General features: G+C 33.6%; 1 protein-coding gene across 4 annotated transcripts in view; it reads right to left on the bottom strand.

Moving 5' to 3' along the window:
- The window catches only part of Orc1 (origin recognition complex subunit 1), an 87,928-nt gene that overhangs the window by 43,236 nt on the left and 19,124 nt on the right, over positions 1 to 25,568 (bottom strand). For 2 of the 4 annotated variants that reach the window (XM_076469970.1, XM_076469968.1), the window contains 3 exons: positions 21,238 to 21,416; positions 13,232 to 13,502; positions 11,735 to 12,200 (listed from right to left, as the gene is read on the bottom strand). In XM_076469970.1, the coding sequence (XP_076326085.1) occupies positions 11,735 to 12,200; positions 13,232 to 13,502; positions 21,238 to 21,416 (916 nt within the window). The remainder of the gene's footprint in view (positions 1 to 11,734; positions 12,201 to 13,231; positions 13,503 to 21,237; positions 21,417 to 25,568) is intronic. The other 2 variants (XM_076469969.1, XM_076469971.1) reach the window with 2 other exon arrangements.

Genomic DNA, 25,568 nt, shown 5'->3' with positions numbered 1-25,568 from the left:
TTGAGGTCAGTCCCCAGGACTTATTCAATATTTGAAATGGAATGGTGACAAAATTCTAAACATACTAAATGTGTCTACATGAAATGTGGCAAGCTTTTAGTAAAAAGGAGAAATTTATTGCACACAAAAGATCATATGTCTGTAAACTGACTTTGTCAATCTGACTGATATCTGAGTACAAAGTGATGTTAATGAGAAGAATAAAAATACCTTTGCCTATGATAAAGATGTACATTGCATCTGCATAACTTATGACCTCTAAAATGCACATTTGATTTTTTCAGTCAGGTATTTACTCTTCTCTACCACAAACTGTCACTAACTCAGCAATGTAGGATAAAATTAATAATTGATAACTCTGACATCAAACACAATAGTAAATTCAATAGCACTCCATTAATGGCCATTGCATGCAAACTTTGACTCATGCCTGTGAACATAGGGTTACCTCATGACAGAGGATAGCACCAATATTTAAATCAATTTAAAGGGCTATTTATCAAACAAAAATATTGTTTTCACACATGCTTTCGGTCAAACTATTTTTACAACCTAAAGTGGGAATGTAATGAACAATGTAATGGAGAAATAGGCTCAAGAGTACAAAAATGGTATCATAACTGTGTTAAGAACATATTAACCATTGCCTACAAAATGCAAAAGAAAAAACACAAGAAGTGGATTGTGGAATGCATGTTATGATTTGTTGGTTTATCCTTACTTTTGATTGGTGGCAAAACTTCCTGAATATTCTGCAAATTATTTGGTGCCCACACATATCACCTTTTGGTTCAATATCAAAAAGCAATGGATACCAACTGTCTTTATACCTGACAGATGCTCTATTTGAAAGGACTTCTTCAATGAAGTCGATTCTCCATGATTCTCCTTAAATGTAAGGGTCAGAAATGGTGTTATTGTGGTGTCTGGATGAGATTCTGAAATTAAAGGCATTCAGTCATAATCCCACGATTGGTAGCTTTGCACCACTGGTCGCTTGATGAAGCACATGCACAAAGTGCCTGAACCTGCAGTTCCTCTCACACTTAGTAGGATTACTATCACAATGACTAGTCATCAGTTGGGTAAAAATTAACCTGTCTCACAACAGTCTAAATCTAGCTCATGTTCCCTATTAGTGGGTGAACAATCCAATGCTTGGCAAATTTTACTTCTCAATGAAGGAAGAGCCAATACTGAACAATCAAATGCAACATCACTATTAACACTTGGCCATCACCAATGGCAATGGTGAATGCAATTACTCATCTTTAATCAAGAATCTCTGTTTAGTAAAGGCTTTATTGTGTTGATGTAAAAAGATTATTTAATTCTTCATGTCTTTCAAAATTTGTCTGTGCTCATGATTTTCAGGTTTCTTAGCACCCAGATTCCATAAACGGACAGCACACAATCCATTTGTTTTAAAACATATATTAAAAAGAGGTAAAGCATATTAACAAAACTTTGTTATCATAGTGGTAGTCACAGTTGTATCCAGAACATTAAATAACTGTTGTTTTTTTTTGTCAGAGTCAACACATGTTAAATTATTCTCCACTACTCTATTTCATTCACCATCATGACTGGTTAAAAATAATCAGTACATAAAAATCATGTTATAAAAGAAACTAGGAAGTTCAGTATAGTAGTAGAATCTGAAACAAAGCTCAGTCTTGAGAATAAAGGGTATATCGTATCTCAAGGTCGTTTTTTAAACTTTGGGTTCAGCAAAGAAAAGTGGACAAAACAAGAAAAAATAACCCTGTAAAGCACTTACCAGTGATGATGATGCAACTACTAGCATAACAGTGAGCTCTGCCACCTAAAGATAAAAAATATGATGGAAATAAAAGAAACAAAAAGCATTTCAATTTCACTGGAAGAACACATGGCCATGGTTAATTCTTAAGGGCAGCCAGTCTCAAGGAGAACAAGAATAAAAAAAATGTATTGTTAGGTTTGCATGAAATATCCCATAAGAGCAGATAAACATTCTGCATCAGGGAGAACTACTTTCTGAAATGGGTGTGACAATAAATGGTTCTTTATTGAGTCAGAGCACATAAAAACCCAGTAAAGCTCATATGACATATGCATCACAGTACAATCAGGAGAACACATAATCAAATAAGAGTTTGCTAAGGAGGTGATGAGTTCTCCCAGTTCTACATCTCATTTTATTCTGGGGGAAGGGGCTCCTTATTGGGCAGGTAGTGCATAAACCAAAGAAGGTGGAAAAGAATAAATTAACATTGTTTTACAATTTATATTTACCTATTAAACAAAGTAAACCTCCACCAAACATGGAATTCTTGTGCAGGACAATGGAGAAGACTGGTGAAGAGGGTGGAGACAATTACATCAAAGGCAGAATAGCCTCTGAATTCTTCAGATGTGAGACAGAATTCTTTAGATATGATACTAAAGAAACAATTTAGGAATCAAGTTTCATCTATATATTAGCTGATGGGAATATGAATAATGTCATCACTGAACAGGAAAATGGGTTGATAAAAATTGTAAATAGAGGAAAGCCTTATAGTTGTTAGCAGATCTTGTTCCACTGAAACATGCATATGTATTGCTTAAGAAATTAAGAAGTTGCATTTGAAGTTCACAGATTTAAAGTCCAACATTAATATCAGTTAATTCTGATGGTGCAGCTATTTTGAACAGTTCCAAATGTAATGGTGCTGCCCTGTTAAAAAATAAGAAATTCTATTTCTACTCTCATCTTGATACAGTGAAATCTTTACCATACATTGCTCAGTTTGAAGAAACCTTGAAATGAAATTTTAAATTTTACTGGAATAGCCTAAATAGAAAAGATACAAAAGAAATTACAAGGGCCATAGATGAAAATGTTGCCCACTTCATTGAGGTGTGATTGTTCTCAAGCAAAGCAAGAGTTCTAAATTTCATGAAGCAAAACCGATAGGTTGTGGTTTTATATTTAGGTCAAGTTAGCAGTAACAGTGATAAGCCAGAGCTAAGACTAAGAGATATCTTAAAACCATTATAATTTCTTTCAGAATTATTTCAGCCCAATGATCTGTGTTGATACATGTCTGGCCTGTTGTGAAACTGTGTCTTAAAATTAGTAGATCTGAACAATGACTCAGATGTATCCATGCATCATTTTATTAAGATGTTAGACCCAGAAGATTAAAAGTTTGGGGATGATTCAACTGGGGCAGAGCTGTCTTGTAATTTTTCCTCATCAGTCTTTTTATCAAGTAATGTTAAACTAATTGACAGATGGCTGTATATTTATGAAAGGATTTCTAGCTTGAGCTGTTTCTCAGTTCAGGTATTCTGTGTTTTTCAGAACACATTTTGGTCAGAAAGTAGGAAAGTTGGTTGGTTAGTTGATTTGGTGTTTTATGGCACAAAGTGGCTGGACTATCTATACCAAACATTAAGTAAAAAGTTAGTATTAAAGCAAATTTAGTAAAATTCATAAAAGGAAATTAAGGTGAAACAAAACAAAGTTTAAAAAAACAACATAAATAGCATAAAACCAATGTTCACATCTAGTCTACAGTGGTAAGAGAAAAACTATAGTAATACAAGTTGTAAAGAACTTTCTGTAGCATAATTGTAATATTCATAAATCACCAGGAAGACTAACAAGTAAGTATAAAAACCACCACCAGTCACCTGAAGTTGGCCTTTCCAGACCTGGTTCCAAGTTATTTGATGTTATGGCCATTTTCAAAAAAGTAAAGTAATAAAAGTTTTAAAAAAACTTATAGCAAAATTTTAATAGCTTCCCAGGATGACAAATGGGTAGTTCAAACATCAGCATCAGTCACCTGAAGTTGGCCTTTCCAGTCCTGGTTTCAAGTTATTTGATGTTACGGTCATTTTCTAATTTCAAATCAAACTAAATGGACTGTGATTCTTAAAAGGAAATCACATTAAAAAAGGTCAAATGTATAAATTAAAAAACTTAAATGGTATTAAAAAGATTAATGGCCTTTAAAAAACTAAAAACATTTCCAAGGTGGACAGTGTCACCATCACCAATAACAGTGTCTAACGTTATGGATAAACCTTGGGACAAAACATGTTTAAAATGGCTCCGTCGTTGAGAGTTATACTGGTGGCATAACAGTAAAATGTGACTTATTGTGACCCGAATGTTACACAGACTATACATTGGTGCATCAGTTCCAGAAAAATGAAAATGATGAGTTAAAAAACTGTGACCAATGCATAGTCAAGTTAGAATAACTTCCTCTTTCCAATACTTATGCAAGCAAGATGGCCAAAGTCCAATTTAGGGTTTTATTTGGAAAAGCTGGTTTTCACATTTCTCACTCCAAGTCAACTGCCAGCTGGCATGGAGACAAGCCTTGAATACAGGACCATAGTCCATGTATGGAAAAGGCACAGCAGTGATAGCACCAGAGCAGAAAGATTTAGCTGTGGTGTCAGCAAACTCGTTCCTGCGAATACCAATGTGTCCCAGTATCCAGAAAAATGGGATAGAAGTAGATGTTATAGAGAAATGGGCCAGTCAGTTTTGAATATTGGGGAGAACAGGGTGTGAACTAACATGAAGTGATTCCAGGCCCAGTAGAGAACTATGCGAGTCAGTATAAATAGTGCAGTTTGAGTACTGTTAGCTTCTCCAGGGCAAGAGAATTGGCATATAGTTCAGCAGTGAAGAGAGAAGTTTTAGAGGGTATTCTATGTGCAACCACTGAACCACAACAAACCACGGCAGAGCCCACACAAAGGATGTTCAGTGCTCTTGTACATTTGATCCGTAGCTGCATGATGTGTGGCATAAAGATGAGCTTATGGTCAAAGATAAGCCCCGAGAACTTTGTCTCAGGGACCACAGGCAGCACAACTTTACTGTTACGTAGTTCAGGATCAGGGTGAATATGCCCATTGGTGGAAAAGTGCATGCAAAAGGTTTTAGAGAGAGAGAAGTCAAAGCCATTTGCTGTGGTCCACTTCAGTAAACAATTGAGGGCAGTCTGTTGCTGCCACCCAACATACCTCATGTTCAACGACTCATATGAGATGTGAAAGTCATTGAGATAGAGCCTGTTTGCAACAATGAAAGGGAGTTTTGTTCAATGATGGCATTAATCTTTATACCTTAAAGCATGACACTCAAAACACAGCCTTGAGGGACTCCAAGTTCCTGCAGAAGAGAAGGGAAAGTGTCAAACCCACACGAACTTGGAATCTCCTATCCATTAAAAAATTAATAAAAATGGGCAAAGGGCTATATAACCCATATATATATATATATATATATATGTGGAGTTCTCGAAAATGCCATACCTCCATGTTGTATCATAAGCCTTCTCAATGTCAAAGACTATTGATACAAAATGTAGTCATTTGAAAAAGGCTTCTCTGATTGAAATTTCAAGACGAATCAGGTGGTCCATGGTGGAGCGCTGTTGTTGGAACCCACACTGGGTGGGGGAGATGAGGTTGTTTGATTTAAGAAACCAAAGAAGATGAGCATTAACCATCCTCTCTAAGGTCGTACAGAGACAGCTCGTCAAAGCAATTGGACGGTAATTTGAAGGAATCTTGGGATCCTTCCCAGGCTTAGAGAAAGGCAGGACAACAGCCTGGCACCAGGCATCAGGAAAAAAACATTCTCCTGCCAGATCCAGTTAAAAACAATCAGAAGACTAGCAAGAGAAGCAGGAGATAGATGCCACAGCATTTCATAGTATACATCATCAGGTCTAACTGATGTACTGCTAGACCGATGAAGGGCCAGTTTGAGTTCCACCAGTGTAAAGGGACGATTATAGGCACAGAGAAATCAGCTTGAAAGGAAAGAGGCGATCGCTCTGCCCGAGTCTTGATGGCTAAGAAGGTGGAAGAAGAAGCAAAAGTTCCAGATACCCGCCAAAAGCTTTCACCTAGAGTATCGGCAATGCTCTGAGTATCAGCTACTTTCTGGCCATTAGAGAGCAAGATCGAGAGGGGGAAAGAATTATATTGCCCACTGACCTTTGAAATCTTGTCCCATATGACTTTGGAACTGGTGGTAAAAGATATGCTGGTTGTGAACTTAATCCAAGATTTCTTCTGGCTTTGACATCTTACCCACTGAGCATGTGCATAGGTCTGTTGGAAAGCGATGCGATTTGAGAGTGTGGGATATCTATGGAAAGTATCTAAGGCCGATTTTTTAGCCTTCCGTGCCATGTGGCAGGCTGGATTCTACCACGGACGAGAATATAATGGAACACATGTTGAGGTTTTCGGAATACATTGAGCAGCTGCTTGTATAATACAGTGAGTTACTGCTGTCACACAGTTATCAATTGATGGCTTACAGAATATAGCAGAATCATGTTCTGCAAGAGCAGTAAAATAGAGCAAGTTTGCATGATACAGTTTCCACCAGGGCACGCTCGTCGAGTGGTATCGACCACCACGGCCAGTCTCTCTCAAAATTGTAGAAAAGTGATCACTGCCTCATGGGTTATTGTCAATCCTCCAAGAAAAATGGAAGAATAGTGAAGGGGAGGAAATCAAGGGATCAATAACACTAAAGGACTGACTAGGTGAATGAAAATAAGTAGAAGAACCAGTATTGAAAAGAGAAGGGTTGTGATTGGAGAACACACACTCTCCAGAGCAACCCCTCCTATCAATATCAGCACTTCCCCAGAGGAGATGATGTCCATTAAAGCCCCCAGGATTAAAAAGGGAGACGACAACCGCTCAACTAGAGCATCAAGGTCTGATTGATCATATGTCTCTACAAGTAACAGGTAGAGAGAGCAAACGGTGATGATATGACCCAAGGAAACATGGATGGCTATGGCCTCCAAGGGTGTGTCGAGTGTCAAAGACAAGGTGGGCACATACTGATCAACCAACAGTGCCACCCCTCCATGCACTCATCCATCACACAGTCTGTCATTTCTGTACAAAGAAAACTGCTAAAAGGTGACTGTATAGGCAGGTTTCAGAAATGTTTCCTGTAAGGAAAGACATACAAGGTGGTAGGAAGCAATGTGTTTTAATATCATCCAGATTAGAATGTAAACCTCGATAGTTCCATTGTATCCAGGTGGCCATTTTTACTTATATTTGGCAAATTGGGTGGAGAACCCCTTCTGTTTAAGACCACATCTTTTTTTCTGTACTGTCTTTATTCGAGGAAGGTCTATCAACCTCCATGGATCCTGCCTTGTAGACTGGGCAGGTCTTTGCTGTTGGAAGAGGATTCCAGCGACTGAGGATGTGAACGAATGATCGTTTCGCATCTTGGGGTGGGAGAAAAAGATGTATCTGAATAATTTGGTGCCCAATGAACTCACCCACAATGGAGCCTTACGAGGAGATGCACTAAAATGTCAAACAAGGACACTACAGCAATGCCAGGGTTTCATGAGCACTATACCCAAACACCAGCATCAAATACAATGTCCACAACACCTGTTGAAAACATCCAATACTGGTACTTGGTTGACCCTAGCCCAAGTGGACCAGCTGAGTGACCTAAGGGGGGCCACCCAAAGTCTGCCCATCTACAGGAATTCAAGGCCAAAGTGGTGTGTTAAGGTTAGACCCCTCAACCAGCAGGATCCTATCCTACCCTTCATGGGTCACTATACATAGGAAACACATAGATGGACGTTTAGATCCCAGAGGAGGTAAACTGAAAGAACAGCCCCTTCCCCCTGGGAGGTCCCCTCACCCATACAGGAATCCACACTGAAGGGAAGTGGGAAATAATTCAGATCATTTCGAAATTTAAAACTGAAGTCCTAGCCCACTGTGATGTTCCTTTCATTGATGAAAAGGAGACAGGAATTGGGGAGGAGTTTAGTTATCTAAAAGCACAGAAATATACAAGTTCTGTCTGCATACTCAAACATGCTGTCAATAAAACCTTCTGCTCTGAGTAATATTTTGAAACTGGTGGAGATGTTTACATTCATGTGTTAATAGCAAAGGCACACCATGTATTTTCATCAAGAACCCATTAGAAACTTGGCTTTATAGGGATATCTTGATGCTTCTTGAGCATAATTGAAACAGAGAGAGAAGGAGAGAAAACAAAAATGCCATAGAGTGGGTAGGCATTCTTAATCTTGATTTGGGTGCCAATACCTTGTGATTTTGAGAAGAAATAAAACAGGGAAAAAACAGAAACCATATTCCAGTTTCTAGGTTTCAATAATAACCTCTTTGCCAAAGAGAGAGCCAAAATCTGAATTTCAGAGATGAACTTGCCAACACTAGAAACAATCCACTAACCTTCCACGTCATCACCAAAAAATGGAAAAAAACAGTTATAAAAAAAGTTCCTAAACTCTTATAACAGAAAAAAAGTTTGATGCTAAGAGCTGGACTTCAGTCCATCCAAAAGAAGAACATGCACAAATTTATTATGTGCAAAGCTATATCCAAGTTCTAACTACAAGTAAAGATGAAATTGTTCTCTCCATAGCTACTCTTTCTCAAGAGTTTCACATATAATAGAACTAAGAGGAAGGATCTAACCTGAAACAAAACTGTTGAAAATAAATCACAAATCACCTGCCAGTCTTCAAAATTAAAAAAAAAAAATTCACTGATTAGTTATGCAAAGTTAAGTAGAATTTTCCAGCATATTTAAAGAAATATCAACTTGAGTATATTTGATGTGCAAATAATTGATGAAAAAGAAAAACCAGAAAAAGAAAAGAAGATCTAGGCCCAACACATAAACAAAGCAGGCAAAATAATGATGCAAGGAAAAAAATAAAAAAATTCAGTGATGGAACAGACTTTCTTAAACCAAACTACCTTAATCCTTTTGTGTCAAGTACATCAAAGTGTGCATATTACAACTTTTCACAGCATTACATTCACAATTTAATCAAATGACTTTCTTATCAAAATAAAATAACAAACTTCACATGAAATTTTAATAATGTAAAAGTTTAAAGTTCTTTACTTTGTAGAGAAATGTTAAATAAAATCCTCACTCTTTCCTAGTATTAAAACTGTAGCATTTGCTTCTTAGGTCTTCCTTCAGCTTATTTATCACCCTTCTGAGAAGTACAGAACTTAACTTAAATTACTTGTTATAATATAAATATTGCTGAGGCAAAGCATAATTTTTATCACCTTCCATGTCATTTGTTTACAGAATTATAAACTAATAAATCAGACTTACTTGCTATGCCCACCTACAATATACTGTCTTTCACAAATTGCCAGGGAATAGTTGTAATCTATCAAAAGATATTTTGTATTACAATGTTTTTTGTACAGAACATTAGGGTCATTCCATGTCAAATCATCCAGATTTTAGAAAATTTTCCAGGTGATCCCTCAAAATGCCTTGAAAAGATTCACATGTGCTCATCTACCCATATAATGAAACATTGCCAAAGATTAAATCAATATCTCTAATAGTTTCTGATTTACAGCCCTGTAAAATTTAATTATTATTTTTTTTATTTTTGGCAAATTCATTTTGGGTCAACTTTGGCTGCTAAAAGCTGCAAGAGTGGTAGAAGGATGAATTTTACTACACTTACTGAATTAATCTCACAGTATTCAAAAATGGTCTAAAACCAAGTTTATCTCTCTTAGGATTTTCATAGTGAGGCTATAAAATCACCTGAAAACCCAAAATCGTAAAAAAAACATTGGTTTATTTAATGAGCCATAGCTCTAAGACTTAATATAATACAAAGCTGAATTTTGTTTTTAAATTTCCTATAATATATCAGTTGTTAAATTAGCAATTGTTGTAATTAAAAGACTATTAGATCTCCTGTAAAAAAATTTAGCTGCATGCAACTTTCTATGATTTAGCTAAAAATAGCCCTACTTCAGGCCACAGTTTGACCATGTCACCATATATTCAGCCTTTTCAGATTTTCACCATATATTCGTATATCTCTGAATATGATCTACAAAAAAAAATCAGGATGGTGTTCAACCTACTTTTTGAGTTGTAATTTTGTTAAGTATCCTCTGACCATACATTTTTTATTTCAAAAATAATTTAAAAATAAATTTTTAAAAATTTAAAAATAAAACACATAGTCTTAGGGCTATGGCTTATTAAATAAACCAATATATTTTACAATTTTGGGTTTTCAGGTGATTTTACCAGCTCACTATTCAAATCCTAAGAGAAATAAACTTGGTTTGAGACCATTTTTGAATTCTGTGAGATTAATTCAGTCAGTGTAGAAAATTTCAGCTTTCTACCACCATTACTCTTGCAGCTTTAAGCTGCAAAAGTTGCTCAAAAATGAATTCGCCAAAAACAACAACAAAAAAACAAAATTTTACAGGGCTGTAAATCAGAAACTATTAGAGATATTGATCTAATATTTGGCAATGTTTCATTATATGGGTAGATGAGCAAGTGAATTTTTTCAAGGCATTCTGTGGGTTTCACCTGCAGCCCCCTGGATGATTTGACATGGAATGACCCACTTATAAAATATAGTTTTTCTTAAAAACAAATGTCTGATATTCATTTAGAAGATTTTGAACATTACACAAATAGAATTTGAAAATTTCAGACAAGGAAAATAATTTTTAATCTTAACATAAAAACCAAAGTGTTTAATTAAATATTTTTACAGAAGATTTGTCTACAAACAAAAGGATTCAGTGTTGACTGGTCTGAGTGCAAAGCAATTTCTTTGTCTACAGAAAACTTGTATTCATTGAAAGCTTGCCAAATTTCATGAAGCTGTATTAAAGTATTTTCGGTCATAGTGTGTATATCTATATGGATACATGGTGGATACAAGTTATTATTGTGTAAGTGTTACACAGTATGTCAAACTAAATAGGAGAAACAGAAGTATATTTTTTAACAGATGATAAAACAGTAGAAAGTTGGCACAGGAATAAAACATCTAATCTCCAAGACAAAAATAAACTAAATCATTTTGTAGATATTGTATTTGAATTGTACTTTTGCTTTGCTTTATTAAAATTACTTGAAAGATTTGTCATTATTGGAATTTGTGAAACTCTTACAGGTATTTATTTTAACAAGTAGGCATACTAATCTGATAAAATCAGCTTACTGAATAAATTATAGTGATTCAGTAATACAAATTAAACTAGTTTTTGTTTATTAGTTAAAACAGATATTCATATAACTTCAACAAGTACACAAATATATTGGTTTTCTTTAAAAACTGACATTTCTATATTTAAGATCCTTTGCATTAAATAACAATCTAAGTTAGTATTAAATATATAAATGAAAATAATTACAATATTTACTTGCCATATCCAAATATTAGTTCTCTTTCAGTAGCTATATTATTTTTTTTTACAAAAGTTGTGTCAATTCTATAGCCATCACCAAGATAACTGCTTCTTAACATCAAAGATCTTCAAATATAACTTCAAAACATAAATCTTCTAAATAAATCAATAGGTCAACAATATCAATTTACAACAAAAAACAAACAAGTTTATGCTCTTTAATGAAAGTAATAAAGATGGTTTGAAATTAGTTTCAACCAATGTATTAAATAAATGCTGTTTTAAATATAACTATTACAGTATTCATAATCCTCAGATCCATGTATTAAAGTGTGTTAAGGTAATATTTTCTTTTATTTAATGTTTTTACATTTATAAATTATAGATTGATGTCAATTTATTTAAATAATGCATTTACTGATTAAATCAAACAAAATATTAGAAATCAACAACAGTGAACATTCAGTAAAACCCATAGTTAATGTAACCACAATACCTTCTTATAAACTTGTCTTCAGGTTCTTCAGTCACCAGTGGACAAACCTTGTTTCCAGAATTAGTCACATGATAGTCTTTGTTTTTTCTTGACAGGCTTTTCCTCTCAATATTATCTTTCAACTCATTTTCTATTTGAGGAGGGCTTTTGATGTCAAATCTGCTGAACTGAGATTTCCCTAAGGCTCTTTCATTTTGTTTAATGCCTGAAGCATTAATTCTCAGTCTTAGATGTTTAAGAACCACTTTAGATGTTTCTACTGAGGGAGAGAAATGGTTGTCATTCCGTCTCTTTGGAGAAATATTTGTTTCTTTCTCTTTACAACTTAATTTCTGTATATTTAGGAAGTTTCCATTTTTAATTCTAGATCGCTGTCTAGTAAACGTCTCTACTTCTTTAAATGATGTCGACTCTTCCTCATATTTAGCATGTGACTTCTGAGCTCTTTCCAATTTAGGTATTGGAGCTACAAATAAGTGATAAGTGACTATTGCATTCATTAATCCAACTTCAAATTAAAAACAAATCTTTTAAATACAAGTTGACATTGTTCTTAAACTAATGTCTTAAAACAATGTATGCTTTGTCTGTAACAGCACAAGTTATTTTTTGTAGATATTCTACGTGTAAAAAAACTGAGGGTGCTGTGACAGGATGAAAGAGATGACTGCTGATAAGATGAACTGGTCTACAGTTCCAAATTCAAGGACACATGAAAACAAAGTTTATAAAAATAATGCCATGCATATTTTTAAAGAAAGTGTAAGTATTAAGTAAAAAGAAAAAGTCCTTAACAGTATTCTCTTTAAACCTATGTTATAAAATTAATATCTCAAAGGGATTCATCTGAAGCAAGTTATCTGTGGTATTTAGTGTTGTGATATCCAAAACATAAGTTCCAAAGAATCCACAAAATGCAGATTCTGGAGAGTTACTGCACAGAGTAAATCAAATGAAAGAAAAAAAAAACAGCCTGATTGCTAAGGCTGAAGATGGAACATTCTTTTAAAATATCCACCCAGACTTCTACTTTGTCACTGAAATTCAAAAACAATGTTAAAAGTGAAGTACACCAGAATCCAGCATTGAATGTCGCTGATTATTCTACATAATATTTATATGGAAGAAAACTCCTAGTTCTTTACAATTAATACAAATATATGAAACATCAATTGACATGGTTTGCTCTATCCCAAGGAGTTCAAGCACAAAGTGATGCAAATATTTAGCCACCTGCATATGCAACTCTACCTTAACAAAATGACCAGCAAATGTTTATGACCTCTGAACATTCACTTTTTAGAAAATGCAATGTATAACACCTGCACAGAAACTTAGAAAAAATATATAATCTAAACAAATTACGGAAATTAACTTGTTTACTATTTCAGTCACTAAACCTCCTAAAAAAACTAACTAAAAATAACCATTTTATGAATTAACACTAATATTTTTTCCTACATTGTCAACCTCAAAAATGTGAAAACAACTTCTTACCTTGCAGTTCTATTTCAGGAGAGGAATCTCGACTGTTGTCCAAAATTTCTTTCTCCATTAATGATGCATGTTTATTGTTATATTGGTCCAAATGTTCATTAGTAGACTTGCTTTTAACAATACGAGAGTTAATGTGGGCCCTTGTTTCAGTCACTTCAAACTTCTTTACTGGTTCAAAATGAAATCCATTAAATTTCCACCGACAATAAAATCTTGGTAAATTTTCTGTTTCTTCTGCATCAATGTTATCGTAAGGTTGTAAAAAAATAACCTGAATGTAAAAACAAATACATTTACTAATAAAGTACCCGCTTTTTGAAAAATATTTATGTATATGGTTTTATCTAATTATTTACAAAATACATTATGTATTTAATATCATTCACAAATTTTATGTGGTAATGAAGAGGTCTCAGTTGTAATCTTTTTTTTTTGCTTCACATTTATTTTTAAACATTTTCTGTACCTCACAACAAGAAAAAAGAATATTTGTTTATAAGTTTCAATGTAAACAAGATAATAAAACATTAATTATAATAAATTTTTTACAACACTTGATGCAATATCAAAATTTATAATTAATGAAGTGCATTTATTCTGGTTACTACTTGAAACATTCAGGCCAAATTCAAATGAATTAACTAACCTAACAAGCACTAAAAGATTTCTAATATGAGAAATACCTAATCCTAATATTGAAACCAGAATAGAAAACACTTTAAAAACCCAAAAGTTAAATAAGCAAATATTTTAGACAATACAGGTAGAAAATGTTTATTGAATAGAATAATCAAAGAATTACATGCTTTATCAACAACTGCACTATAAAAACATACATACATACAATATTTCAAAAGGAATTTATCTCAACCAAAGTTTACCATTTTCCAAAACTGAAAATGTATTTTTGATAGATACTTACCTCTTCTCACTGAAAGCTTTCTCAACTTACACTGTCCTCTATCTGCATGAATATTTGCTAGCCACTAGTTTTGATACTCCCACGAACATGTAAATGATAATGTAGCAACTCTACACCAATAAGAGTGTGATATTATCCCTATTATAAATAGTGCCCTCTCTATTCTTGCAGTTGTTTACCACTTTGATATTGTCAGATCACACCAAACCACCACAAGTGGGAATGATGGATTGGAAATGAGTGAAGACGAAAATATCTACCAAAATAAAATTTTTGGTTTAAAAAGTATTTATCTTAACTCCTTTCACAAAAAGCTAAAATTCCACATTGAGCAAGTGGATAGCTTGTAAGAAAATGAACTCCCTTTAAGAAGCACCCATAGATAAACCATGAAAGGTAAGAAATTAAAACAATGCACCAGTTAAGAGACCACACCACTTTTGAGACAAGTATCATCTTCATTCTTCATAAATGTGTCACCAAAACAAAAAGGACAGAAACATGGAAGGACTCCAAGAAATATTCAACAACAAATTAAACCTCATGTGTTGAGTGGATAGAAGGCAACAGACCATTAATTGGAGTTCAACCTCAACCAATATCTTGTCGCATCTGGAATTGTACATCAGGTCTGTGGTTCTACCACAGGCTACTACCTTTCACCTCAAAAGTGGATACTGGCAGAAAAGGTAACTTCCATAACAAGAACCTGTCTCCACATGCATGCACCTCCAACTAAACCAACACCCAATCCACCAGGAACTGGCAATTGGCACATGGTAGAAAGGTGGCAAACCCAGGTGAATGTTTCCATCTGGTCCAAAACATGTTGGCATTGGGAATTTTTCATCCAGTCTGCTGTAGAAAAAGAATATCCAAGCTTACAAGTGGGAATTCACATGTATTGTCCAGATACAACCAAAACATGATCCACCAGAAATTAACATCCAGCAGATGGTATGAAGAGAGACCACTTTTTCAGGTTGCATCTCCAGTCCAAAACTTATAGGTACTGGAAATTTATCATCCAGTCTATGGTAACAGAAATGTATCATCCAAACATGTAAGGACTTATATGACTGGTCCAGTTTGTCTACAAGAACTGACATCCAGCAGAAGGTAGGAAAGAAGGGTGCCTCAGCTAGAGGAGCAAATTGCAATATATAGTGGGGTACTACAACTAACACCTGGCAGCATCTGGAATTATACATCACATCCATGGTAGGAAAAGCATCATACCATCTACATCAGCAGAATGCTACTGCCCCATTCTAAACAGTGGTATTGTTCACATTCAGGAGAACAGGCCACTTCAGTGGCAAGGACTCTCATACTCCACTAAAAGGAGGATATATAATGCATCAAAGAATCCAGAGTGACCTCAATACCCTTTTTGAAAATTAGATGGATTGCATCATCAAAGTCAATCAACCAAAATCTGGCAGTGTTTGAAATTGTACATCTTGTCCATGGTAGGAAGAGAATCAATACGACAGATCAGAGCTGGTCAATAATCCCTGGTTGCTGTACACATTAGTTCATGAGTGTAAAGTCTGGGACAAATATATTTATGATGCAACAGATGGTGAGAGATACCTAAAATGGCCCTGCAGAACACTCATCTCAACAATAGGTGTAACATTACCTTATGAAGTGTTGGGATATTGTATTTCAATGCATAGAGGACAAACTGATTGAGTTAATTAACCAACACCTGACAGAATATGGAATTGCATGTCAGGTCCATGGTAGGAAGAGTCACAGTCAACTAGAGTGGTATATATGATCACTGGCCATACAATGCATATTTAAGAATAAGTGTACCTTGGCAAGCAACACTCACCACAGTGCAGGATCAAATTACACAATATAGGTTCCTGTAAAGGAAAATATAATGAACAGAGTAATATCAACTACAGAAAACAGTTCAGCACTGGATATCTCTCAAGGGAAGACAGAAATGTGCAGCAAGGGATATGGTAAAGTCACACATCTAATTGGAAGAAAACACAAAAAAAGTAAGAATCATCATGAGAAAGGGGGAAAAAATGCTTAGTGAAATACTGTAAAATTCAACTCCGAAGAGTAATGGGAAAGGTCATGGTAGATGTGATATAGGATTTCACAGAAGAAACATACAGGCTTCAGGACCATGGAAGATAGCAGTATGACATGTCATATACCATTAAAGAGCCTTGGCCAGGCAAAGAAGGCAGACAGGATCAGAATGGGCATAAACGTAGGAAAAGATGAGAAGGAAAAAAGATATCAAGGAAGAAGTACTCTTTCAAGTAGCTGAAGTCTTAGGTGTACAGAAATGATCAGGAAAAATACAAACTAAAAAAACATGGTGAACATAAAATATGAACACATTAGAAAACACAAGCAAAGCTAGTAAACTGAAAAATGACAGATAACACTACCTTAAAGCATGGTGTATTGAGAAGGGTGGCAACAGTATTTAAGTCTGGGACATCACACAGAACCCAAAAACTGAATAGATCTAAAGACACATTGCAGGTAGAATATTGTCTAAATGGGATAACCAATCCAAGACCAGATTTAGTGTAGACGGATTATCATATGCCAACAAAGCGATTAGATGGCACTGGGCCCAAAATAGGTTGACTGACACTATCATAAACAAATTGCAGTGAATCATTACCAACCAGTTTGTAGGAGTCAGCAAGAAGTGAAAGAAAGTCAAATGAACAGCAATAAATTCCAAGACTGATATGGAAAGAGGACTCAGAATGAGTTCATCATCCTGAATCTCCTGAGTATTAAGAAACACATCTCAGCTGGATAAAAGAAGCATCTGTAAAAGGTGACATTATGAGAAGGAGAAAGAGGACACCCAAAACAGTACTCTTCCAATCCAGCTGCCAGTAAGATGTCAGTCTGTATAGCAGGGAAATGTAAGATCCCAAACAAAGCTCCATTGGCCTATCAAATCTACCAATGATGACACAGGTAATGCAATAAAGAGAAATGAGAGCTTCAAGAGAAGCCCAACTCCCTAAAAAAGAGAGAACTTCTTGTGTCTTGTGCAGTAGCAGAAGAAGATGAGATGCTGCATATGAGACAATATCCACAGCTCAAAACTGAAGTGGAACAGGTTGGGCCTGATATAATAAAATTACCCTGAGACGAACCAAAAACTGTGTGGGTGTGATGTAAAATTGCTCCATTTTGACAAGTCAACCACCATGACAGTGGTGAAAAGAAGAAATTGATAATGTAGGTTGTTTTTTAAGGAGATAAGAAGCAGTCACATGCCTATAAAACAGTTGAAACTAAGGCCCCTGCAAAGAATTAGGTGGGCAAAAAAAAAGGAGATTCAGAAAAAGAGGGTAAAAAACAGGATTGTGAGATAAGAGGGCAGATGAATGGAAGTAACAACCAGACATACTAAAATTACTTTCATAATCCATGGATTGACCACCAAGGTCTTCCAAATGAGGGCAAACTGAAGGAGTATGATCCTCACCAGCCCTAACTCAAGAGAGGTCATCAGAGTAAGACATACAGGAAAAAGTAACCAAATTATCAAGATCTGATTCCTACTAAGGGGGAAAGTGCACCAAGGCCATGAGTTTGCATAAGGGAAGTTAAAAATTATGATTATCAAAAGCATCGTCAACCACAGAATATAGGAATCAAGGTATACCTACCCCTAGATATAAACACTCAACAAAATGACTCACATTAATCCTAATATGCAAGGAGAAAACACTAAAAGAATGACCCATAGGCTCATCCTCAAGAAAATAATAGGTTGAAAATAAAAACAAGAAGTAAGAACAGAACATAAAATACCTGAATAGTCAAATCCAGTAAAGGGGAAAGAAGACACATGACTGAGAGGTATATTCAGAACGAGTAAAAAGGGCCGTCTAAATTTAAAACGTCCCAATCATTGAAACCATGATAAGACAATCATTAGTTTTTCTTGTCTGTTTCATGAATGCATAAGCAACAAAAGAAAATGAAAACAGTAAAGAACAATATAATTAAAGTAGAAAATTGAAAAAGTAAAAACTTGAAAGTTTATCAAGCCACAAATGAAAAACACCTATACAATAAGATTGTCAAATTACTGCAAAATTACAAGAAACAATGGCATACAGCAGAAATATTTCCCATGGCTACTTAATGAAACTGAGCCCTCTATTATGCTGGATGCTTCTACTGTCTCAAAACACAAATACGTTTTCAAACACTGCATTGCAATTAATCTTCTCTGCTTAAAAATAAATGCAATGCAATTTTTATTATTAAAATAACACATGGAAAAACAAAATATAGCTGTAAACGGCCCAATAGGTAATTGCATTGTTTGCAGGCTGTGATCCAAAGACTGCATATTTTTTATTTATTCATCAGTTTTGTTTGTTTTTTAGAAAATATACTGCTGAAATGTTTCAATGAGCATCTGCTAGTATGAAGTACTCTTGAAAAAAGTTAATAGATTGGAAAGTTACAGTCAAAATTGCTTATATCTTAAATTAAAACAGCATTTCTAATTCATAAAAATAATGTTCATAATCAGTACACATTGTGAACAACATTAGATAATTGTGTATTTTTAATTAACAATTTTTAAACACGCAGTATTTACAGACGATATAATCAAAAAGAGAAAAAATATGTGGCTATACTGTCACGTGAGTTTGTACATTATGAACCTGGCTTTAGTTTTTGGCAAAAGGCAGTTACAACTAACAGCTTTGTTTATATAACTTACTAGTTCTAAAATGAAAACAAGAAGAAATATTGTAAGCTTAAAAATGGCTGATGAACTGATATTCACTAAGGAGAAGTATCTTTTAGATGCAGAAATGGTAATTTTTTAAATGGATACTTTATTATACATGCAACTCCAGAGATAAAATTATATTTTTAATGTTTTAATGTTTCTTCCATGGTTATATTAACCCTTTTGCCTTGTATATCCTTTACTATGCATAACAGAAAGTGGTAGTGTCTTACATTCAAAACTTTATTAAACTCTTTTTGTTTATGTGATACCAATTAATGTGGCATAAATGCTTACAAAATAATCCATATTGTAATAATACAAGTTTTAAGTTATTAATTCTATAAGGAAATATTTTTCAAAATCCTAAACTTCTCTTAGTATCATAACATTAGATATATATATAATTTTTCATTATACTAAACTTCCAGTTGTGCCAAGCTAACGTTACATAACTTGCATTGACAAAAAGCATGTGCACTCATGTTATTGTATTCAGTTGTATAAAACCAACCTTTCATCTTCCCTGTTTTGGCTGTGTTTTAGCAGACTAGTATTTTATAATATTTAGTTACATTTTAATCATCACACATTATATATGTACATAGATTATTACTGTTTAGATACGTTATGACACTTATTTTTCTTAAAACACAGAACAATAAATAAAAATGTAAAGCAAATAATTATCTCTTCTAGCTGCAACCTTTAAACTTGGTTGCTGCTGGACATAGGTTGCTAAGCCTTTTAAAATTTTGCATGTCCAGGATATCAATTTTTTCTTCTTCAGGTTTTACATATACAGTTTAATCACAAAAAAATTATAAATAACTATATGTACTAATAACATAGAATTCCACAATAATTTTATTAAGCTTAGAAAGTAAGCTGTATTTAAGTTTAGGAAAAAAGAAACATCAAGTAGACCAAAGACATAACCCACCTTCTTGAAATATTGGTTCGACTGAATGAGATAGCCTTTTCACACATTAAAATGGCTGAGAGAACCATTAGGTGGACATTCTAAGTTGTTGATTGGTTATTCACATGTCATATATTGAAGCAAGTGAATACAAGGGATCATTTCCAAAATTGAAAAGAGGTTAACCGTGACCAGATGCAAAAGGGTTAATTAATTAAAACTTTAGTATAGTTGTGCAAAAAAACATGTTAGGGTTAGATATAGTTAAATTAAACATGATAATGAAAAATAAAAATTCTTCATGAGGTATGCTTCCAAGTTGCTTGTCTATTATACAATATGATTCAGTAATCTGAACTGCATCTTAGTCAAATGATTCATGACTAGATTAGTAAATTATTAGTTAAACACAGCTAAAAAGTCAATATGACAATAAAATTAAGTATAAATAGGTGTATACTTTTATGACTTAAGTTTTTTCAGACAAACAATTGTGTTTTGCATTACTTTATGCAGTTATTCTAAAAAAAAGAAAAGTAATTTAGATTTATTCCCTTGGTTTTTTTATGGTGGTTACAAGATTGGTCAAATTGATTGATCTCCTAGAAGACTAGAATACAGATAAAATGTAAACTTTTACAAAAAGGTTTGATAGTCATTCACACAATTTTCAGATGATGAAAAGTATTTTCAATCTTAATATAAAAATCACTCAGAGCCATCAATACCGTGTGTGTGTGTGACTCCATATATTCAAAGAAATTTTCAGAAAAATACTTAATTAAAAAATTAATTCTGTTCAAAAGACTTGTAAAATTTATTGATAGTTTTCAAAATTCTGTGAAGATATGCATATATTATCAAAAGTTGCAGTGTGACTAATCTCATGGTCACTTCAGTTACTATGAGTTAGGTGCAATGCACCTCTTCCATATGGAAAAAGTTAATTGATTGCTTTATGAAAAAATATTTGATGTAATTTATTATAATGATTATCTAATCAGATGATCCATTTCAATCAGTTCAAAAGCTTTATCTTGTGTGTGTGTGTGTAAATATATCAAAAATAATATGAAAATTTGTGACAACAACCATCTTTCAACATCAAAACAGATAACAGAATCCAATAATTTATGTAGCAAATGACAGGTTCATACTTTAAGTATAACTAATTGAGGTTTTCCAAAAAATTGTATAAAGTACCTGCTATGTTTTAAATTACACCGGTAAAGTGGAAGTCTTTCATGCTCATTATTTCACTTGTGTTAATAGCACATCTTAAAAAAAAAAAGTAATTTATTATCATTAACAATGTGTACTCAAATAATACAAGTTGGTTTACAATGAAATCCAGTAAGATTTGAGATTGTTTATCATTACTAAAATATTCAAAACTTTCTTACCAAACATTTACCAAAAATTGTTTCAATGTCAATATTAGTATCAAAATTGGTACGAGTGTCTTGAAGTACCTCCCTTTTGCAATTTGCAACCTTCAATTGCTTCTGATGACGATGAGGAATCTCAGAAATTCTTGAATACCACTGAAGAACAGCTCTATGACTTTCATCATTTCCTTCACCTAAAATTTTGTAATACTTATTAATTCGTGGTAAAAAACTGAAAGTACACACAGTGAGAATTAAATGCACCTTGTAAGAATTTGTTGCATGTATATAAAAATGCAGTAGGATATCATCATACCTGCATACAACTACTATATACTTTGTTCAAACAATGTCACCACAGAAAACTGTATGGTTGTAGAATACTTCACATCCAATAAATAGTGCAGTAGCAAACATGTGGACAGTGCAGTAATCAACAACTTGAGAATTAATTACCTGTAACATAATAAATAGCATCAGCAAAGAAAGATCAGCACACACACAAAGATATAGAAACTACCAAAACAATATCCCTCCCCACAAGACTGATGCTACTATTATCAACATCACAAACTGGTTATTCAGAAGCTATTCTTCCTAACAAGTGATTACTCACTAGATTTGGACATTCTAATAAACTGTACACTTGGTAATTCACAGATCTCACCCTTGTAAAAAGGTATAAAATCACACACATAAACGTGCTCCCCAAAGACTTTGACCAGAGAAAGATAAACTGTAGAAAATGAAAAGAAAAATAACTTGCAAATATTGATTGAACTTTATGAAACACTGAAAAAAAAAGGCATAAGGGTGCTTGAAAGTGTGTGCGTGTGTTTCTCTTAGCAAAGCCACATCAGGCTATCTACTGTGTCCACTGAAGGGAATTGAGCCCCTGATTTTAGCATTGTAAATTCATAGACTTACTGCTGTACCAGCAGGGGACATAAGACTGTCATAATGCTACTTGCAAATTCAATGAAGATATTGATATATAACTATTATGCAATGTCTTGATAAGGTATATCCAATTAAGTTAAGTAGTCTGCCAGTAAATGTTTTATGTAGCTATTATGATACTGTATCAATAGTCTTCTTAACAGGTAATATAAAAACAATTTTATTTAAAAAAAAATTGAATGCAACAAATCAGTAAAACAGGATAAAACTGTATGCTGCATTTTCATTTCTGACAAATCACAACTGCCTTGTTTGAAGCACATCACATAACGAGGCAATATAAAATACTTGTCTCTAATTGACAAAGAAATTAGAAATTTAAAATCTAGTTATGGTTAGGGCAATCGTGCAATAATCCAAAGTCAACACATGCAGCAAATCACCATTTTGGTTAAATCTGACATTAATATAGATGATATGAAGCTAAAAGTATCGGGTAATTCTATGCCAATTCATCTAGATTTTGGAAAAATTTCCAGGTGACCCACTCAGAATACCTTGACAAAATTCACATGTGCTCATCTACACATATAATAAAAAACTGCCAAAGATTAGTTCAATATCTCTAATAATTTATGATTTACAGCCATGTAAAATTTAATTTTTTTTTGGTAAATTCATTTTCAGGCAGCTTTGAGCAGCCAAAGTTGAATTATATGAGATTAATTCAGTCAATGGTCTCAAACCAAGTGTATTTCTCTTAGGATTTGCATAGTGAGGCAATAAAATCATCTGAAAACCCAAAATTGTAAAAAACATTGGTTTATTTAATAAGCCATAGCTCTAAGACTTAATATGATACAAAGCTGAATTTTGTTTTTAAATTTCCTATAACATAGTTGTTAAATCAGCAATTGTTGTAATTAAAAGTCTATTAGATCTCCTGTAAAAAAAATTTAGTTGCATGCAACTTTTTATGATTTACCTAAAAATAACCCTACTTCAGGCCACAGTTTGATCATGTCACCAGTTATTCAGCTTTTTCAGATATTTACCATACATTCATACATCTCTGAATAATATCTACAAAAAAATCAGGATGATGTTCAACCTACTTTTTGAGTTATAATTTTGTAAAGTATCCTCTGACCATATGTTTTTTATTTAAAAAAAAATTCAGTTCAGGTGTGTTACTGTGTGCAGATATATACAAACAATTGTGAAATAATTGATGAAACCCATTGAAATATTCTAATCAGCCTTTACCATATATTCTTACATCTCTGAACATGATCTTCAAATAATTATCGAATTTTAAGTGTCTCTGATATGTACCATTGGGCAAAGGACCACATTCAGTTCTTTCTTGTCAATCATGAATCGGTCCTGCAGAATTGTGTAATGTTTGATCTACTTGAGTGCTATGAAAGATGCAAAACTGTGGCAGGTATTATGTCACATCATAGCTTTATTCCCCACTACCAACAAATTGTATATGAGAATGTGTACACAGTTGTAACTGTTGGTAGTAGCAGTGAAAGTGATGCTGCAGCAGCTCAAATAGGGTCTAATGATATCAATGACAATTATCAGCCAGGAAAATATGTGGCATGCATATACGATCATGGTATGTGGGAAACATAAAAGACAGATCAGATGAACATTCCGATGTGTTGGTGAAGAAATCAAGAAACGAACTGTTCTCATGGCCTGCAAGGTCACGTAAAGATGAAAGCTGGGTTCCTTTCCAACATATTCTTTGTCTGACAAGTGCACCTATCGTGCAAGGCAGTAGCGCTCACCACTATATTCTAAGTCAAAGTTATCTCAACATAATCAAACTTGAATTTCAGAAATTTATTTAAGCTGTCTGAACAAAGCAATGTTTATTTGATATTGTTAAGGCTAATTTATCACCAAAGCAGTTTTTGAAACATTTCATTGTCACGATTATTGCAGTTTGGTGTGACTAATCTTTCTCAGTTATCCCCTGTTGTAGCACTGTGCTTTTTGTGTAATTTACCTTTGTATTTATTATATTATGAATCTTAAACTCAACCATATCTGCATAACTGTAATGCATACACAATATATTTGCATTGCCATGTGATCTAACTAGTTATGCCAATAAACTTGTTCAGAAATGAAGTAATTCTTTCTTGTTTCTTACAACTTCATTAATTTAACAGTGTGAAAAGCTGGTTAGAATATTTCAGTGGGATTCATAAAATTCTGACAAGTATTTTTCAAAATTGTACGGATATATTTGCACACAGTAACACATCTGAACTGAATTTTTTTTTTTAAATGTATGGTCAGAGGGTACTTTACAAAATTATAACTCAAAAAGTAGGTTGGACATCATCCTGATTTCTTTGTAGATCATATTCAGATATGTATGAATATATGGTAAAAACCTGAAGAGGCTGAATAACTGGTGACATGATCAAACTGTGGCCTGAAATAGGGCTATTTTTAGCTTAATCACAAAAAGAGTTGCATGCAACTAAATTTTTTTTACAGGAGATCTAACAGACTTTTAATTACAACAATTGCTGATTTAACAACTGATAAATTTGAAAAACAGGAAATTTGAAAAAAAAAATCAGCTTTGTATCATATTAAGTCTTAGAGCTATGGCTTATTAAATAAACCAATGTTTTTTTATGATTTTGGGTTTTCAAGTGATTGTACAGCCTCACTATGAAAATCCTAAGAAAGATACACTTGGTTTGAGACCATTTTTGAATTCTGTGAGATTAATTCAGTAAGTGTAGTAAAATTCAGCCTTCTACCACTCTTGCAGCTTTGAGCAGCCAAAGTTGCCCAAAAATGAATTTGCCAAAATTAAAAAAAAATTAACTAAAGTTTACAGGGCTGTAAATCAGAAACTATTAGAGATATTAATATATGTGTAAAAATGGCTCGTTTTGGTTGAGAAAATATTTTACGTGGAGGAGCAAACAACGTTTTGACCTTCTTCAGTCATCGTCAGGTTCACAAAGAAAAAAAAGGTTACTAACCAGAAGCTGACCACATGTTTGAAAGTGGTTGTGTAACTGAGTGTTGGAATGTAGAGGGTATGATTAGATGCTTGAATATAGAATTTCATATTTATTTTATTATTATTTATTATATTATTTTTAACATAGGTATAAAGGTGTTCCTTTGTATTGGTTTATTTTAGGCTTGAGTTGTTGTATAAGTAAGGTTTCTTTAATTTTGCATTTGTGTTTGTTTCTTTATTTAGGATTTTGGTGTATTCTATGGTTATATTGCGTTCATTTGACTTGCAGTGTTCAAAAACATGTGAAGGTGACTTTTTGTGTTCTTTGAATCTGGTTTCCATTTTTCTACTTGTTTCTCCATATAGAAGTCGTGGCAGTTATCACATTGTATTTTATAAATGATGTTGGTGTGGTGTTTGTCAGTGTAGTTTTTACATA

This window comes from Tachypleus tridentatus, chromosome 12, assembly GCF_004210375.1.
Source record: "Tachypleus tridentatus isolate NWPU-2018 chromosome 12, ASM421037v1, whole genome shotgun sequence".
NCBI classification, from domain to species: domain Eukaryota; kingdom Metazoa; phylum Arthropoda; class Merostomata; order Xiphosura; family Limulidae; genus Tachypleus; species Tachypleus tridentatus.
This window is presented reverse-complemented; position numbering and strand designations above follow the sequence as displayed.